This window comes from Phallusia mammillata, chromosome 1, assembly GCF_965637545.1.
Source record: "Phallusia mammillata chromosome 1, kaPhaMamm4.hap1.1, whole genome shotgun sequence".
Classification (NCBI taxonomy): Eukaryota; Metazoa; Chordata; class Ascidiacea; order Phlebobranchia; family Ascidiidae; genus Phallusia; species Phallusia mammillata.
The window spans coordinates 20,477,951-20,495,427 of record NC_137252.1 but is presented as its reverse complement, the minus strand read 5'-3'; the positions used below and the strand labels follow the sequence as shown (position 1 = coordinate 20,495,427).

The window sequence follows — 17,477 nt, the reverse complement described above, 5'->3', positions numbered from 1 at the left end:
GATAAAAAGACAAACCTGAGAAAGCCTTTCTTATTTACAGCATGTTAAAAAAAGTTTACCACCTAAAACTGCAAAAAAGGCAGCAGACACCTAACGTTTCTTATGAAATGTACCTCTTTTAAAACTTAAACCTGTGATGTCAAAAAAAGAACACTTATATTTGGTAAAAAGTAAAACAATATAGGTAAATTTTCTCAGTGCCAAAATAAAATAAGTATAGAACATTATTCTCAGAAAAGTTACGATTATGTGTTCTCCATTTTTGTTATTTGTGTAACCCAGTATTGGACATGCAGACGTCTTGTATGAAAGTTTTGATGTTTCAGGAGAATACAGAACTTTTTTGGAATCACACTGAAAATTTACACAAGAGCCTCAATAGACCTGATCGAAAACATGCATACATTTCAATGAATAAATCAGGCACTCCAGGTAAATGCTCTTTACTAAATCTTGAAAGCGGTTTTAAGTGGGTCATTGTTGTGCAGGTTCTATAAAAAGCCGGTTTGACTATTTTTACAAACATGATTGGTTAAAATGCAACAATGAAGGAATTCTCAAAGTTGAAATGATGAGGACTTTGCATTGTGCACAAATGTGTGTTTGAATAATTGTTTCTTTGGAATACAGATTTTAAAATTGGAAAAATTTGTACTTAAAAAAACCTTTTCCTCAGTCTGTGTTTTTTCTACACTTTATTTATCAGTTGCTTTGCATAGTAATGTAATTACAATGGAAATGTCTTAACAATTTATTCTGTAGAGTTGGAACACAATATGTTGCAAAAATGAAGCACATTGTTTCGAATGCCACTACATATGAAAACATTACTCCACTGTATGCATACATGCCTCAATCCACCCTTAATCAAGTCCCATATGTAAGAAAACTTTGTAAAGTAATATTTAATACATTTTTCTCATTTATTCTCTTTTTTTGCAGGAAGAGATGTTGTCAGCTTTGCCATTTTATGTTGCTGCATATGAACAAAAAGATATTCTAAAAAATAAAATTGTTGGTGATAAAACAACATTTTCAATAGACTTCACTAAAGATCTTGGGTTGCCCAATGATAGCTTACACTTTGTATTGAACTTTGATCCTCTGAGTGAAAGTGATTTTGCTGAAAATCTTGCTCAAAAATTTGTTGGACATCTTCAAAGCATAAACAGTGAGCAATTATCAGTCATATTGTAAAGGGGGCACAATGTTTTCGTTCATATTATTTTTCCTGCCTTACACTGATTTGTTTCTTTGATCAAGAAACAGTACCCTATTTTTTTTCAAATTTACACACCTGTCAGTTTGTTATCTAAAAGTGTTCCTCCTGAAGTTTAACCCCAGGTGTCCTGAGTACATGGTAGAGTTCCTTCTCGAGAAATCTCGAAAAAAATCGAGTCTCGAAAAATCGAATAAATACAAATTTCTCGAGAAAAATTATGTCATGTATTATAAACAAAAAGTAAATGCGACACCTCTTTTTGCGTGTATTTTTGGTTTCAACTCGCTCCTAGAGCGCACTGGTTGTTGCTTTCTACTAATTTGTCCTTAAGAATCTAGAAATAAGGGGAACACTTTTATAGCGTAATCAATTCCCATGAACACACGTGTGGGGACCCATTTGCTTGCAAAAACAATCATGTGTATAGGTCAAACGGTGTGTTAAGTAAATTGGTAAATAGAAAATTGAATAAATAAATACAATTATATTGTAAAGTCACCTTTCTAGTTTTTTAGCAATTAAATTATGTATAAAAGATATTGTTTTTTAAGAAACACATCAATTTGTTTTGTCACCTGAAATGCTGATGAAACTAGGCCCAGCGGTAGTGGGTCTGAATGAAACTAGTTTGGACCTACTGAGTCAGGAGCGTTTACAAGAGGTGCTTCTCCTTTTGGGAAAATACAGAGGGTGGAATATTTCTCAGCTGTATTGGATAAAACTTCAAATGGTTGAAGTAAGGGTCTTTTCTGTGCAACTCTATAAAACTTAGCGCATATACTTTTTGTTTGATTTTGCAGAGTTTTTTTTTGCGTTTGGCATCAAATCTTTGATGAACTTGGATGAAATTGTTACAAATAGTAGATATATGCATGTGTCATCTGAAATGGTGTTTGTGTATGTTGCTGCGCACCGCAATTGAAAGGTTTCTGTGGTGGAATAGTGAAAGAAAGGAAACCGAACATATGTTACGTATGTTTGTCATCTACTTGCATTTATTAGTGGTGCACATGGCACAGGGGGTATGAAAAGCCTTATGATGTCAGAGGAATTAGCAGTTGCTATTCTGGCACTTCAAGTGGTAAAAATCGCCGTTTTTTAACTCATCCCACCAAAACTTATCATGTTTATCTCATGAAATGCAATATTTACAACTTTGCATGTGTTGGGACCCATGCGTTTAGCTTTGCAAAAGCAAACAAAGATGATAACAAAGTTGGCTGTTATGGGACTCATAATAAAATAACTATACAAAAATAAGATGAACATAAATTCATAACTGGGATCAGCCCTGAAGCGTCTATGCAGACCAGCGATCACGGCACACTCATATATAAATCACAGTACGCCAGGCCCATTGAAGGCGCTATACCGAATCAGCCGGTCACCAAGCATTCACCACCATATGGCAAGGCGTAGGCTAGAAAAATCTAGCCTGCGGTGGGATTCGAACCCACGACAGGAGTCTTTCCGGGACTCGCGCTCTACCAACTGAGCTACACAGGCTCAGTGGAGAATCCGCCGAAAGTCGAATCACAGGCACCATTGCCTGCCTCGTATGCTGCACATGTCAGCTTCGTAGTAGGGGATCGCCAGATTGACCAGTATCAATTAAGATGAACATAAATTCATAACTGGGATCAGCCCTGAAGCGTCTATGCAGACCAGCGATCACGGCACACTCATATATAAATCACAGTACGCCAGGCCCATTGAAGGCGCTATACCGAATCAGCCGGTCACCAAGCATTCACCACCATATGGCAAGGCGTAGGCTAGAAAAATCTAGCCTGCGGTGGGATTCGAACCCACGACAGGAGTCTTTCCGGGACTCGCGCTCTACCAACTGAGCTACACAGGCTCAGTGGAGAATCCGCCGAAAGTCTAATCACAAGCACCATTGCCTGCCTCGTATGCTGCACATGTCAGCTTCGTAGTAGGGGATCGCCAGATTGACCAGTATCAATTAAGATGAACATAAATTCATAACTGGGATCAGCCCTGAAGCGTCTATGCAGACCAGCGATCACGGCACACTCATATATAAATCACAGTACGCCAGGCCCATTGAAGGCGCTATACCGAATCAGCCGGTCACCAAGCATTCACCACCATATGGCAAGGCGTAGGCTAGAAAAATCTAGCCTGCGGTGGGATTCGAACACACGACAGGAGTCTTTCCGGGACTCGCGCTCTACCAACTGAGCTACACAGGCTCAGTGGAGAATCCGCCGAAAGTCGAATCGCAAGCACCATTGTCTGCCTCGTATGCTGCACATGTCAGCTTCGTAGTAGTTGATGCTGCACGCCTTGCCATATGGTGGTGAATGCTTGGTGACCGGCTGATTCGGTATAGCGCCTTCAATGGGCCTGGCGTACTGTGATCTATACAAAAATATGTATGTATTAAAATAGGCCATAGTGTATGTTCAATGGCAATATGTGCTACCCTTCTGGTTTTTGATTACAAGGCTACCACACTTCATTATATCCTTGTCCTTCATTTTTTTTGTTTTTTCCCCTGAAGTTTGTCCAACTCCTTTTGCCATGAAATGTTTCATGGATATACTTGAAACTTTTACGGATGGTAGATATGGTCATTTAGATATGTCATTTGTTTAGTTTGACTTAACAGCCCCAACATTTAACCCACTAGCCTAAAAATAGGGAAGAATTTTGCCATTTGTAGGTGTCCATTGCTGTTTTTACCCTGTAGCCCCCACAATTACCCCTCAAGCCTCTTAAAATGGATGAATTTTTTAACCAAGGTCTGAATTAAATAAAATTTTGACAGTTCATAAAACATGCAGTTTTGAGTTTAAACTAAAATTATTTGTTTCTATCAAACTGTAGAGGTTTGACACAGTGTGATTGGTCAAATGTTAGAACCCAAAAATGTCATGCCATATTCAACTTTGCGATAAAGCTCTCCAATTTGTAAAAATTGGGTGATAGGGGATTTATGGTGCATCTAAAACTGTATGTTAGAAGTTGATGCACATAATGTAAAGGTTAGCCACCTCTGGCCTAAGATCTACATCAAATGGATAAGGCGTGCAAAAGATGTCATGTTATAACATGTGTTGAACACAGTTTTACCTTTAGTAACAGTTTTTACTGTGTTTTATGTGTAACAATTCTTACCAAGGACTGAAAGTATGGAATTAGGATAGTTATTTTCCAACAATCACTGATGTTATGATATAGTTTTATTGTAAACATGAAAAAATCCCAAATTTATAATTCACAAAAATGTTTGTTTTAGTATGGATCTGTAGACATGTGGTCCAAATCACTTATTGAAGATCTGGGTCACCTTTGTGCCATGCTTAGCATTGAAGAAATCAGCCACTTGTATATTGACATTGATGTGGTTGAAACTCTAGCAAATGTTGACTGGCCAACAAGAAATCATGTTTGTACATGTTATCGAAAACAACTTTTTAAAACACAATAACATTTATAAAACAATATACACAGTATTTATTCTTTCTTTTTGTTTAGAGTCATGCCATCATTGACAGGTACTTAGATTTGCAGAGTAAACAGCTCAATCAATTGGATGGTTTTGAAATATGTGTGTTTGGAAGTCTGTTATGTGGGTTAAACCCCAGTGAAATTGATTTGCTTAATTTAGAAGCAATCAGGTTTGTTATGGGCCAATTAGTTTTGTCACAGGACCACCACTAAAATTAAAACCAATTTTTTTTGTAAGGGTTGCCATGTTTCAATTGGGAAAAATCAGATGTTTTAATGATGAAACTTTACTAAGTTTGAAAGTCAAAGCCAGATCTGTTTTGCATAGTTTGTATAACAAGCCAATAGGACTGTCTCAGCTTGGAATACTTGTAGGTGGGGTGTTTGTGTTTTGAATTTGATTGGTAGCATTTATGTATGTGACTTACTAAAAATGTTTCTGATAATATACATCATGTTTAGTTTTGTAGTTTATAGCAGTACATGTAATAAATTAGCTTCCACGCTTAATGTCACTTAGATTTTATATTGCACTAAACGATTTCTGTGTCCCGAATTATTCCAATGTGTCAGCTGCATTACTAAAACATACATGGATAATGTTACATTTCTTCAAAACAAGCTGTGAATTTTCAACCTTAATTTTATCACCTTTCATATTTTCTTCCTTAATTTTATCACCTTGAAAATATTTTTCCCCTTCATGCAATTATACAAACAAAATACTCAAAAACCAGTGGTAGTTTTTCACGGTGTGTTAGGTTAAATATTCTATCATTGTCAGCAAAAAGATTATGTTTTGACCAATGGAAGCTGTAAATGTAGTTTGGATTTCAACTTACAATCAGATTTTATTTCTCTTGCAAATTAACACCAGGGACAAGGGGCACATGTGCTGCTGTTTAAGTACATTGTGTTTTCTGGCAAATGTTTGTAATATTTGTCATCTCAATAGCAAGGTTGGGCTTTTAATTTGCCACAGGGGACACTTTTTTCAGGTTTAAGGTGATGTATGGTGCTGAGCCATACCTTTTCAAAACCTGTGGTAACAAGCTTTCCATCAAGCTTGTTTTGCTTTCACACTTCATATAGGCCTACCAGCTTTTCCCAGACTGCAAAGTATTTGTTGGTAAATTCATTGGTAAATCACAAAACAAAAACTCTTGCAGGGCTGCATGTTTGACTCCCCTGGTCTAGTAAGATATAGTCTGTTTCATCGCCTAAGTAGCCATGTGGTTACCCTGTTAAAATGTTGTTGATATGTTTTGTATGCTTTTCTGTTCACCACTAATGGCACTTAAGGGGGCGTCACAAGCATTAACCGGTGCTGCTTCAAACACCTCAGTTAAATTTTTAAACGATAAATGAAAGAAGCATAATTTTTGTGGACTATATGCTGATTCATTGTGGTTGGGATTTAAGTAGTTTGGCAGTAGAATTCCTGAGCAGTTATCCAGTCCCCAAAATAGGTCAAATTAGTTTTGTTTAGTAATTTGTCCAAGCTGGATTAAGTATGGACAGTTTGTTGAGTAGCCTTTTTTGGAAGTCAATTGTTGTGTTTCACCCTATCATCCCACCATTAAAAGTAACCGCTAACCCAAAATCAGTGAAATTTTTAAACAATGTATAAAATAGATGAATTTTTGACCGTTTGTGGAATGTTTCATTCTCAGTTGTCATTTGCTGTGTTAAGACCTATAGGCTTACCAATTACCCCACCAGCCGCCTAAAATAGTTTAAACTTTTAAACAATTATCGAATTAGATGATTTTTTTGCTGGTTTATGTAATATGCCATTGTGGGAATTCAATTATTATGTTCATATTCAACACTCGTTGGAATTGTTTAGAAATTGGTGTTTATATTAGACCTAAAAGGTACCAAACTTTCACCTGCTTATTTAGTAAGTTGCATATTTAACAACTTTGCCTGTGTCAGGATCCATAAGCTGTACTGCGTGCCAACCGTTTGACATAGGGTTGCAAATGTGCCGTAAATCCCTTTTAACAAGATTTAATGCAAATTTGAACGGTCAAATGGAATTAACTGTTGGTTCTAACATATGCCCGCTTACATTTAGGTCTCCAGTTGCTAAAAACAGACAGTTTATGTATGAAATTTTCCCTACACCGCAGTATTACTTTGGACAGTAAATGGCCTCAATAAGCCAATAGAGGCTTTGTCATGTAACAATAGGTTGTACAACTTGTTTTATACACACTTTGAATGGCCCAAACCTCAGTTGCAAAATGACAAAAACGGGCATGTGTCACTGCTTAGTCAAAGGCCAGTGTCAAAAGTCAGTGTAACAGTCAAATTTTTGCTATGCAGTCGCAGCCAACCATTAAAGTTGATACCTTTTGTGTTTTGCCATTTGTTTCTTTTTAGGTCAAGAATAGCCAAAAAACATCGTTGACAGAAAAGTGTCATTATTATTGGTTTTTTACTCTAATCAACATTCCAAATCATGAGTGGTTCCCGAGCTTTTTTTAAAGCAGTCTTTTTAAGTGTTTAATGCTGAATATTCATTTCGGCTTAAGTTAAGGAAAAAAATTATTTATTCCTTTCTTTAACACGTTGACTGCCAACTACAACTTATCTCGTAGTTGGCGATCTAGCCAGGCTTGCCAGATACGAGAATACTTGTAGTAGACTTATTCGATTGTAAAGCGCTTAAAATGAGCTGGCGTCTCGAACTAACATGGTGGATGCATTGTGGCAACACCGAGACACCCTACACCAGCATGTTACCTACGAGTTAACTCGTTGCATGGCACAAAATATTTCGACTTTCTGATTTCAGAAAGCCACTAAAACATATTTGGCAAATTTAAGCACAACATAGGAATATCCCTTAGCAGTCAACGTGTTAAGTCATTTTATCAACAACATGCAAAATTGGTTTCACCTAGTTTTGTAAGAGTACCGCGTTTAGGATTGTACAAAGGAAAACATCACAATCAAAACTAAACCATAAAGTTTGTGCACAAACCATTGTCTTTGTTTGTTACTTGTGAATATAGTAAGGACCATTATATGCGCCCTCTTCCCTTACATAATATATGTTCTTTTGGAGTCATGTTTATCCTAATGCAAATGTAAATTGCCAGCAGCATTTATTTAGCAAGTTTGTCTACGGAGAAAATTATAGTTCTTTACCCACATCGCTTTGTTAAGGCCTGTCTGTTAAACATGGGAATAATGACAAAACTGTTAAGAGGTAGAGAATAAGTAAAAGAAAAAAAAACAAGAAGCTTTTCTTGTTTCAATGTTTCATTTGTTTACCTTAATTTTTTGTGTGAAATACCATCTACTGTTACTGACCGTAACTCTGAATTATCCAGTGGGAAGTTTAACACTTTAAAGTGAAGTTGCATTGCGCATGATGTCTTCCGACTCCAAAATGATATTTTCACAGTTTGATAAGCTCTGCTTTAAATGATGTCCTAAACTGCCAGAAACTTTCGACAAGCTAACATGTTAATTTTAATAAGAGTACCAAGCTTACGCTTAAGCTTGTTGCGTTTTCGGGTGAAACTAGACAGTCGTTGCGGTAGAGGCAGTTAGAACAAAGATTGGACTGTATACTCATAATTTTGTTCACTAGTGCTAAACTTTTTATCATGTGGTTGTTGACGTCCCGTAAGCGAGTGCCAATACCTTTATTGTGCTTTTTACCACCCTGTAATGTTTAAATTCCAAGGCTTCTTGAAGATGTTACAATGGTCACATTTGCAATGAATGCAAACAATTCATGAGTTGTGAAACAATAACCGCTATTGAAATCAATTGCGCGTGTATGTATTGGTTCATGTCGAAATAATTTCCATGAAGCATATAACACATGACTAACGTTGTTCTGATTCGGCATACGCAAGGTTTTCGTCTGGATGCCTATGTTGCAAAGTATGTGAAACCATTTTTTAGTTTAAATTTAATTTACCATTTTTTTACTACTTTAGGTCGAATTTACCAGCACCTTTTTATCCCCAAATGTCCTTTTTATGTTCACCCTTTGAGTCAAAAATACTAACCTTTATATGCTGAAGTTTTCAACAAATATTTGTAGTATTTAACCTGATTGACCAAGTGATGACCCTTGCAGCCAAATTATGTGTTTACATGTCGACTGTTATGTCTATACACTGTGTCACTGCGGTCCAATTGGAGTCAGCTGGCACAGGTAGTTAAAAAGATCACAGTTTCACTCATAAACAGGTGTGTTCTTGACAGTCTTTAAATAAATGTGAAAATAATTAAGGTAAACAATGTTGCACTGAACCCAGAGTGGCCGATTCCTTATTGCTAATTTTTTATTTGTGTTAACAACAGACATCTTATTATTATTCACTTCTTACCAAATCAACAGTTACATCTACTTTAAGATAAATGTGACTACCAAAGAAAGGGTTTATTGAAATAGAAGAGTCGAGCGTTCACATTATCTTTGGAAGCGCGAGCAATTTTGTACTTAGACAGTAAATTATTACATTCGTGATTACAAGAGAGAGAAGAGTAAGGAAGCACTTAAGTTTTAGCAAATTGTGAGATTAACCCATTCATCATTGCTATTGGATTCTGTCATCGTTGTTAAGAGGTTAACAATCAAGCACAACTTCCTTTTTTACCGCAAGTGAAACATAGTTCACTTCAGATAACCAAAAAACACTGCCATTAAACTTGAAAATTGGCAACGATTTTTTTATTTCTGTATTTAGCGGGTTTTTCATCTACTGAGTTGGCATCTATTCAACCAGCTGATATGTCTGCTTTAGATCCAGATGCAATTAGAGTGGTTCCATCCTTTAAGATGCTGGCAAGAATTTTTTGTGAATTAAATTGACAAAGCTGTTTAATTGTGTGTTGTTTTCACTTACAGAGTGCATGGAATTCATCACATTATGCTATGATGGGAATTCAAAGTGCAAGCATTTTGATGACACGCTTAGATATATTCAAGAAGTTGGACAACAAGTCAAAAAATGCTGTCTTTGGTGCAGCTTTTGGGACAAATGCAGGTAATGTTACTTTTTATTATACACTGTTCCATCAACGCAAACATTTGTTGCAAAACAACTAAAAACATTTTTGGTGCAAATAATTGTGGAAGCATTTTTTTCTGATTGACTAAACTTGTATGCTGCTGTGTATCTGTTTCATCCAAACACATTATAATGGGAAATCTAAATAGCACTTAATTAACAGCACTGCAATCTGTTTATAGCGTATGTATCTAGTTACCTCAAAGCCATAAAAAGTGGTTTGGCCTTCTCATCACATGCATTTGAGGTTATGATGAAAAACTTGACTCAGAGTGTCTACGATTTATTTGGGAGGTTGGAACAAAAAGGACTTGAACATGGAATTAGTTATTTGTATGGGTTAACGAATCCCTCCAATTATGTTCAACCAGCTCGATACGTTCTCTCAGAAAATTTAAAGACTGAATCCTTTCCTTGGTTGGGTTAGTTATAGTATTTGTGGAACATGAACTTTGTGCTTTATGGAATACAAGCTTGCTTGTAGTTTTTGCTTTCATTCAAAAACAATAATGAGGCACAATAATAAAAACAATTTGTTTTGTAGGTAAGCGTCAACTCAAAGATTACAAAATAATTAAATTGTAAGTATTAAAGTCCATATATTTTTCTATTCAATTTTCTATCATGAAAACTTAACTGATACACAGTTTTAACATTTAATTGAATGTGATATTACTAGTTATGCTATCAAAAAAACAAACATAAACAGTATGTGTAAATTGAAATAAATTGGTGAATAAAATTCATTTCAGTAAAAGAAATTAGACTTACATTAGGAACTTATTTATTTTTACTCAAGAGGGTAGAAGAAGTCTTAAATCATTTTTTATACATTTTTGTGTAAAACCTTATCAGTTTCCCCACTAGCCCCCTAAAATGGGTGAGTTTATTAAACAGTGTCGGAATCGAATGAAATTTGGACAGCATGTAGAATTTACCATTTATAAAACCTGATTGTTGAGTTCAACCATTTTAGCCCCAAGATTTACCTCATCCCAAAATGGGTGTTGTGTTTTACCCTATTGCTCCAACATTTATCCCACTAGCCCCCTAAAATGAGTGAATTTTTGGAACAAGTTTATAGAACATGCTACTTTAAGATGTCAATTGTTATGTTTAACCCTGTTGCCTTGAGATTTACCCCACTGGCTCCCTAAAATGAACGGATTTTTTAAACAATTTCAAGTTAAATGAAATTTGGACAGCTTGTAGAAGTTGCTAACTATAGGTGTCGATTGTTGGTTTTTACTCTATTTCGCCACCATTACCCCTTCTTTTTGGATTTTTCCTTTTTTTGTTAAACACTGGCTTGTTTTAATTTTTGTTTTTTGTTTAGTAAGAATAGTGCTTCATATTTATTTAAAGTAACAAACATATTTGTTAGTTATCTAAAGTTGATCTTCCTTAAGTTTGACCCCAGATGCACCAACGGTACATTCAAAGGCAACCAAAATGTGTATTTTAGAAACTGCTGTACTTATTGAAGTACATGATCCATAAGTATACTTTATTGGATGGAGCATTGTGAAGTATGTTGTAACTTTTAGTTAGGTTTAACCATTTTCACCTCTTTGCGCAAGTATATTGTTTTTAATTCTATTCGTCCTTTAGTCCAGATATTCTAACTCTAATATGCTGAAACTTTAAACAGTTGTTTGTAGGATGTGTTTTGTTTGTTGTTTTAGCCTACCTTTGCAGCCTCAATGTGTGTCAAAAGCAACATTGTGCTCTTTCTAGACCAGTGGTTCTACACCAGGGGGGCGCCAGACATTTCCAAGGGGGGGCATGAGCCAAAAGTTGAATAAACAAATTTATTTAACTTTGGACGCACCTCCCCCTAAAATTAACTTTGCAAGTGTGTATTGTTTGCGAGCACAAACGTTTTTAAAAAGAAACAAATATGATGATGCAATACCTTATAGCGTGACACAAATTTTGAATAATAACATACCTGGTAAAGTTTTTAGTAGAACAGGGGTCACCAAACTTTTTCACATCGGGCCGGATAATTTTAATATTCACGCGCGAGAGTCGCATGGGTTACAAGCCCTGGCGCAGCCTTTCCCAAACTGGCACTCGTGAGGCGATTTTGACAAGACCGCAAAGGGTTCATGACCTCCCACGATCTTATTTGTATTCAGATTGTGCCGTTTTTGTAAATGAAAAATATAAAAGTGTCACATACCAACTAATGCATGTTTATTATACCACAAAGAACTGAAAAGGCAATTGTTCGCACACAATTACTATTTTTTGCTTTTGTCTGTGGCGTAACAAACTGCTTTTGGATGATACTTATGCCTTGTAATCTTGTTAGACTCGGTAAAATTATTACTAAAATGTATTATGAATGTTTGCACAATCTTTAATGCCCCGGGGCCGTAATTAGGTGATCCCTGGTTTACAACAAACTTCTGTTATCTGCGTGTGTTCGAAAAAATGTCGTTTTTTGCCTGTTTCAGGGGGGCGTGAAGTGCCCGACAAACACCTTAGGGGGGCGTGGACAAAAAAGGTTAAGAACCGCAGTTCTAGACACTCAATTGCTATGAGAGTGATTTGATTTTATCAGTTATGGCTTGAAGCATGACTTGAATTCGTGCAACTTCTTTGCTGAAATAAAACTCTAATATTTATGACACATCTTGATTTTACTCAGTTTTTTTTTCTCCGGTGAAGATTGTCCATGCACTTTTGGCATGAAATCTTTGGTGGATTTGGATGAAACTTTCACAGATGGTAGATATTGTTATGTAGATGACATCTGCTTCGTTTGACTTGATAACCCCAATATGTACCCCCGCTAGGCCCAAAAATGTAAAACGTTTTTGTATGTTGCTGCACACCACAAACAAAACATTACTGTGGTGTAATAGTATAATAAAGGCAACAGAACAGTTGGTACTTGTGTTTGTGCATTGCTTGGTGAACTTTTTTGCACACATGCCAGTTGTAGGGGTGTTAGCAGCCTTGTGACGTCAGAAGCGTTGACGAATGATGATAATAACACCTCTAGTGGTCAGAATTTTAAACATTGGCCGCTTTGGATAAAATTTTACATTAATGTTGATGGGTCATTGTGGGTTCATATTTTATACTTTTGGATTTAGAACCCAGTTGCCCCACTAACCCTCTAAAATGGGTGAATGTTTTGGACAGCTTGTAGAATTTGTCATTTATAGGTGTCAATTGTTGTGTTTTACCCTGTAGCCCCACCATATACCCCATATACCCCTAAAATGGGTAAAATTTGCAAACAACGTCGGAATTAGATGCAATTTGAATAGTTAGTAGATTATGTCATTGTTAGGTGTCGATTGTGAAGTTTCACCCTATAGCTTGAACATTTATCCAACCAGCCCCCTAAAATGGGTCAGTTTTTTTAAACAGTGTCGGAATTAAATAAAATTTGAAAAAAAAAAATTTTAACTGACTTATTTTAACTACAAATGGTAGCCAGTCAGCGAATAGGACATAGCATTTACAGATTGGCAATATATGGAACAGATACTTTTTAAGTTTAACAAATGATAGGCTACAAATTGTAATTAATTTTGTCTGTATTCCGTTTAGATTGATTGCGAAGAAGTAATAGTGTTTTATTTGTAGCTTGAATGAAAACTCAAAAAACAAGGAACTGTTAGATTTGTTTAAGGGAACCATTACTTTCGACAATTTGGATCCAAGCAACATTAAAAAAATTCCTGTTAAATTACTCACTGGATTAAAGGTGGATGTGACCATAATTTTGATTTTAAACATACACAATGAAACATAGACCATTTTAAACATACACAATGTGTTCTTTGAACCTGTTTTGTATCATGTAAAGATTGAACAACTTCAGAAGATTTCTGGTGTTTCATTGAGTATACTGTTAGATTCACAAGCAATATCAAGTGATCCTATGTATTTAAAACGCTTGTTAACAAAACTGGACACAAGACAACTAGAAAATGCAATGAAGGAGTTCAACAACAAAATGGCAAGTGTTTAATTTGTAGTAGTGAGCAATATGGACACCTTTCTGCCACTAACTTTGTGTGGTTAAAATATACATTGGAATAAATCTTTTAATAATTTTTCTGTTCACACAATATTACAAAAATGTGAATTAATTTGTTTCATTGACTCCACCACTTAGATATCTGGAGATGGAATTGCATGGCAACCTCTAATTATTGTCCAAGAAACCATATCATTGGAGTTTTTTAAAAGAATGCAAAAAAAGCAACTGACAAATGCAGATGGAATTGGGTATTTTTTGGAATACATGTGCCCTTTCGTTGCAGGCTTGAGCAATAAACTTATTGGTATTATCCCCAATGCTCCAGGCAAAATAAATAAAATGTAAGCTTGTTTAAAAACATTGTATTGTACTTTAAGTAAAACACTAAATTAACTGGTAAATGAAAGGGTTGAATGTTTCACCAAGTCATACAGTGACTTACAGCAAGGTCAGAAAATAATCTTTGTTAAGTGGATATTGCAAGGGATTAACTCAACAGAGACTTTACCACAAATGTTTGGCCCATTTTTTCTTGATATGCCGACTACAGAACATCGGAAATTGTTTTCACCAGCAAAGGTAATTTGCACTAAATAACGTATGAAACATTTTAAATTTCCACTGGTACAAAATCAGGTGGACAGCATGTTGGAAAATGATTTTCTAAACAAACTTGATTTACATCATAAACAGTTCCCTCTGTTTTCAAAGTCTTTGATTGCCTCTTTACTACAACACAACAGAAGCTTCTTTGATGACAAAAATAATCTTAACAAGTATGATTAAGTATTGATGACCAGTATCATGCCATAGGCATAGAGTGATAAAAAATCCCGAGAATGCAACTTGTGATCATCAGTGCTGATACCTGTACCATATGCAGTATCTGTACTCAATATGCTACGTATGGGACCAAGTACCAATATCTTTTATATGCAAGTAAAAGGAGCTTCAGCTAATAGTTTCTACCACATTATTTTGCAAAAAGTTAATTGACATAATATCTTGGTGGGGTTGGGATATATGCTGTTCTTAATTGAGAACATTTTTTACATATTGACAGTACGATTTGCAGAATCAGCAATTTTAAATACGATTTAGTTTTGAATAATTTGTTATGGCGGGGCTATTAACATTTTAAATATATCCCACTCTCTGTTGTTTAGGTTGTGGCACCTAAACAGATCTTCAATTAAGTTTATGCCGTTGCAGTGGTTCCTAATGTTCGAAAATGTACATTAAACACAGCTTAGGAGACGTTAATGCAGACTTATGCAATAACATCTAAAAGCGGCTATAAGCACCTTGCAATATTTAAAATCAAGAAATTGAGTACCAATAAAAATTCATTTTTTTTGTTACAATTTTGCTTTGTTACAATGATACAATATATACAAGCCCTGACCATTTTTTATGTAAAAATTGATTTTTATCTGTAGTCATAATCACTAGTATCTGATTGGATGGCAAAGAATCTAAACCAAGAACACAAGTTGCAACATTACGATTGTTGGCGGGAGGCTATTGCACAAAATAACACTGATTAAAACATTATATTTCATGCATATGCTGAACTAATTTTTTTTTGAAGCAATCATAAGTGTTGCATTACAAGCAATGTTTGTTCGATTATTGGCATGACTACAAGTGCAACTGTTTTTAGCTGGAAACACATTTTAAATATGACATAACTTGAACAAAGATGCAGTTTCGATGTTATACAAAAGTCAAAGTTGGTGGTGCAACGCACCCCTGTACTCTATGCCAGTAATACACACCATCTGCTTATGTTTCACACAAAATACTTTTTTTTAACAGAATTGGTAAAACAATTTGCAAATATTCTTTCAAAAAACTTAAAAAGAATTTAGGTAAACATGCACTTGGACAAGTTGCTATGTACTTAACAAAACAGTGTAACATTGATGAAGATCAATCTGAGGAATCTTTGGAGGTGAGCTAATTAGTGAAAACAAATAATAAATTTAAAAAAATTGCGATGTATATTCTACTAAAAAACTAATTTAAATACATTAAGGAACCCAACATTACCGCCTAGCAGCTTTGAAATAATGGTTGTGGAATTATTTTTTCTAGTGCACATCTCAACAGTCTGAGCGGTTTAAAAGATGCCTATTTAAAAAACAATCCCTGATACCTGATTCTAATAGGCAGTCAGAAAAAAGTTCTGTTCCACAAGTGCGGATTGGACAATTTCAGGTTTTTGTGTTAAAGTTTGGGCTGTTGCCTGCTACTTCTTGTAATTTCTAGCATTCGAATAAAGGAAAGTATTTTTTTAGTTGTGAAAAAACCTGGTGTAACTTTTTTTGCGATTTCACAGAAAAATAGACTCCTTTTTATAGAAAATATTGCATTTAATACTTCTTAGCCTTTATACAGCATATAAAATAAACATTGTATTTATGAAAAAAACGTTGTGGGTTTTTTGAAAACTTTACTTATCTAGATGTTACGTGATGTGGCAAAAGCGTTGACAGCAAATAAAGATTTGCAAAACCTGAATACATCAGACTTGGAAATGATGTCTGGAGCATTAGGTGGTTTTGCACCATCTGAGTTGGACCAAATTCCTGATAGTGTTATATTAGATGCAATAAATACAATCAAAGAAAGCAAAACATTGAGCAAAAAACAGGTTTGATGTATGTTGGCAAATATTTCGAATAACTCTACTGTACTACAGAAAGCTTAAAAAAACATCTGTAAAAATATATCAATTAAGTTTTTTGTTTAGAAAAAAATTATGCTTAAAAAAGCAAAAAAGGTTGGCTTTCGCATCACAAAATCCACAACCCTGATGGACCTTGGGGAACTAGTTACAGCCTTGCCAGCTAAAGATTTTAAGCAGATTTCAACCATTGAAATCAAAAAAAATTTGAAAGAACTTGGAAAACATGCGTCTTCATTTTCTGGTCCTCAGCGCAAAGCAATTGTAAAGAAAGTAATTCTAACTAGTTTATGTGATTTATAGAATATTTGCCTGGTTGTGTTAAATTGATATCACTATATTTTTAATGTTATTTTATACACTATGAGATTTGTAGTCTTAACAAAAACTCAATGACTTATCACCCTTAGGTGTAAATAGCATTTCAAAAACAGTCTTTAGCCTTATATTTTCATTTTTTATTTTTATCCTTGTTGGACTGGCATGTCTGATTATCGCATGCCTACAATGAGTCCAGCAGTAAACTGCCTGCCACTTTACCGGTTATCATTTTTTATTTGATAATTTTTTGATGTTTATGGAGTTTGTGACATAAATTTGTGTAACAAATTAGATTCTACTGGGATGGAGCAATGTTGCTTGAATTTGTAAGAAAGGCGTTATAAACACAAGGGCGGTGAAACCACTAAACTAACACAGCAATCAATTTCAAAAGCTTTGCTTATTTTTAGCTTCAAGAAATTGATATGATGGAACTAATTGTTCAAGACCTTGGACCATTTGCAGCAGAGATTCCTGTTATAAAGCTAATGGAAGTCAAAACAGTGAATATCACAGCTATTAGAGATACCTCTTGGAGCAGAGGACAAGTCTGTGTATTTGGTGTTTCCTTGCAAAACTAAAACAATATAATATTTGTTTTGTACGTTTAATTTCTAAATAGGCTGCAAAATTGATTGCTTTGTTCTCAAATTCTTCAGCTGCAATTGTTAAAGATATAAGGTATCATGGCATACTGTTGTTGGTGAACAGACATTCTTA

At 35.1% G+C, this 17,477-nt stretch overlaps 3 protein-coding genes, 1 long non-coding RNA gene and 2 other non-coding genes across 6 annotated transcripts in view; 4 read left to right on the top strand and 2 right to left on the bottom strand.

Annotated features, from left to right (window-relative positions):
* The window catches only part of LOC145208887 (uncharacterized), a 73,099-nt gene extending 63,557 nt beyond the window's left edge, over positions 1 to 9,542 (top strand). The window contains exons 33-41 of the mRNA XM_080079135.1: positions 327 to 432; positions 489 to 597; positions 763 to 880; positions 943 to 1,171; positions 1,774 to 1,958; positions 4,488 to 4,637; positions 4,727 to 4,869; positions 4,938 to 5,074; positions 9,418 to 9,542. Of these exons, the coding sequence (XP_079935261.1) occupies positions 327 to 432; positions 489 to 597; positions 763 to 880; positions 943 to 1,171; positions 1,774 to 1,958; positions 4,488 to 4,637; positions 4,727 to 4,869; positions 4,938 to 5,074; positions 9,418 to 9,542 (1,302 nt within the window). The remainder of the gene's footprint in view (positions 1 to 326; positions 433 to 488; positions 598 to 762; positions 881 to 942; positions 1,172 to 1,773; positions 1,959 to 4,487; positions 4,638 to 4,726; positions 4,870 to 4,937; positions 5,075 to 9,417) is intronic.
* On the bottom strand, positions 2,655 to 2,728 carry Trnas-gga (transfer RNA serine (anticodon GGA)). The gene has a single exon. It is a non-coding gene; the product is annotated as a tRNA-Ser (tRNA).
* On the bottom strand, positions 3,010 to 3,083 carry Trnas-gga (transfer RNA serine (anticodon GGA)). Its single transcript has one exon. It is a non-coding gene; the product is annotated as a tRNA-Ser (tRNA).
* Positions 9,543 to 10,202: 660 nt separating the features above from the next.
* Positions 10,203 to 13,735, top strand: LOC145208865 (uncharacterized). The gene is made up of 4 exons (XM_080079127.1): positions 10,203 to 10,221; positions 10,286 to 10,322; positions 13,348 to 13,468; positions 13,571 to 13,735. Exons 1-4 carry the CDS (start codon positions 10,203 to 10,205, stop codon positions 13,733 to 13,735), a joined length of 342 nt encoding a protein of 113 aa, XP_079935253.1.
* Positions 13,736 to 13,888: 153 nt separating this feature from the next.
* On the top strand, positions 13,889 to 14,710 carry LOC145239140 (uncharacterized). Its single transcript, XR_013862235.1, has 3 exons — positions 13,889 to 14,088; positions 14,155 to 14,326; positions 14,384 to 14,710. It is a non-coding gene; the product is annotated as an uncharacterized LOC145239140 (long non-coding RNA).
* Positions 14,711 to 15,170: 460 nt separating this feature from the next.
* LOC145239120 (uncharacterized) lies at positions 15,171 to 17,433 on the top strand. The gene is made up of 5 exons (XM_080102408.1): positions 15,171 to 15,701; positions 15,845 to 15,967; positions 16,215 to 16,403; positions 16,503 to 16,709; positions 17,168 to 17,433. The coding sequence occupies exons 1-5, from the start codon at positions 15,645 to 15,647 to the stop codon at positions 17,336 to 17,338; spliced, it is 747 nt and encodes a 248-aa protein (XP_079958534.1). The 5' UTR covers positions 15,171 to 15,644; the 3' UTR covers positions 17,339 to 17,433.
* Positions 17,434 to 17,477: the final 44 nt, after the last annotated feature.

What these genes read in the sequence shown, in the direction of transcription:
- LOC145208865 (XM_080079127.1), top strand. An exon ending in GATTACAAAATAATTAAATT is followed by an intron (nt 10,323 to 13,347) that starts GTAAGTATTAAA and finishes TTTTATTTGTAG; the next exon opens with CTTGAATGAAAACTCAAAAA. An exon ending in AATTACTCACTGGATTAAAG is followed by an intron (nt 13,469 to 13,570) that starts GTGGATGTGACC and finishes TATCATGTAAAG; the next exon opens with ATTGAACAACTTCAGAAGAT.
- LOC145239120 (XM_080102408.1), top strand. Translation starts at nt 15,645, where the DNA reads ATGTACTTAACAAAACAGTGTAACATTGATGAAGATCAATCTGAGGAA. An exon ending in AAACATTGAGCAAAAAACAG is followed by an intron (nt 16,404 to 16,502) that starts GTTTGATGTATG and finishes TTTTTTGTTTAG; the next exon opens with AAAAAAATTATGCTTAAAAA. An exon ending in GCAAAGCAATTGTAAAGAAA is followed by an intron (nt 16,710 to 17,167) that starts GTAATTCTAACT and finishes GCTTATTTTTAG; the next exon opens with CTTCAAGAAATTGATATGAT.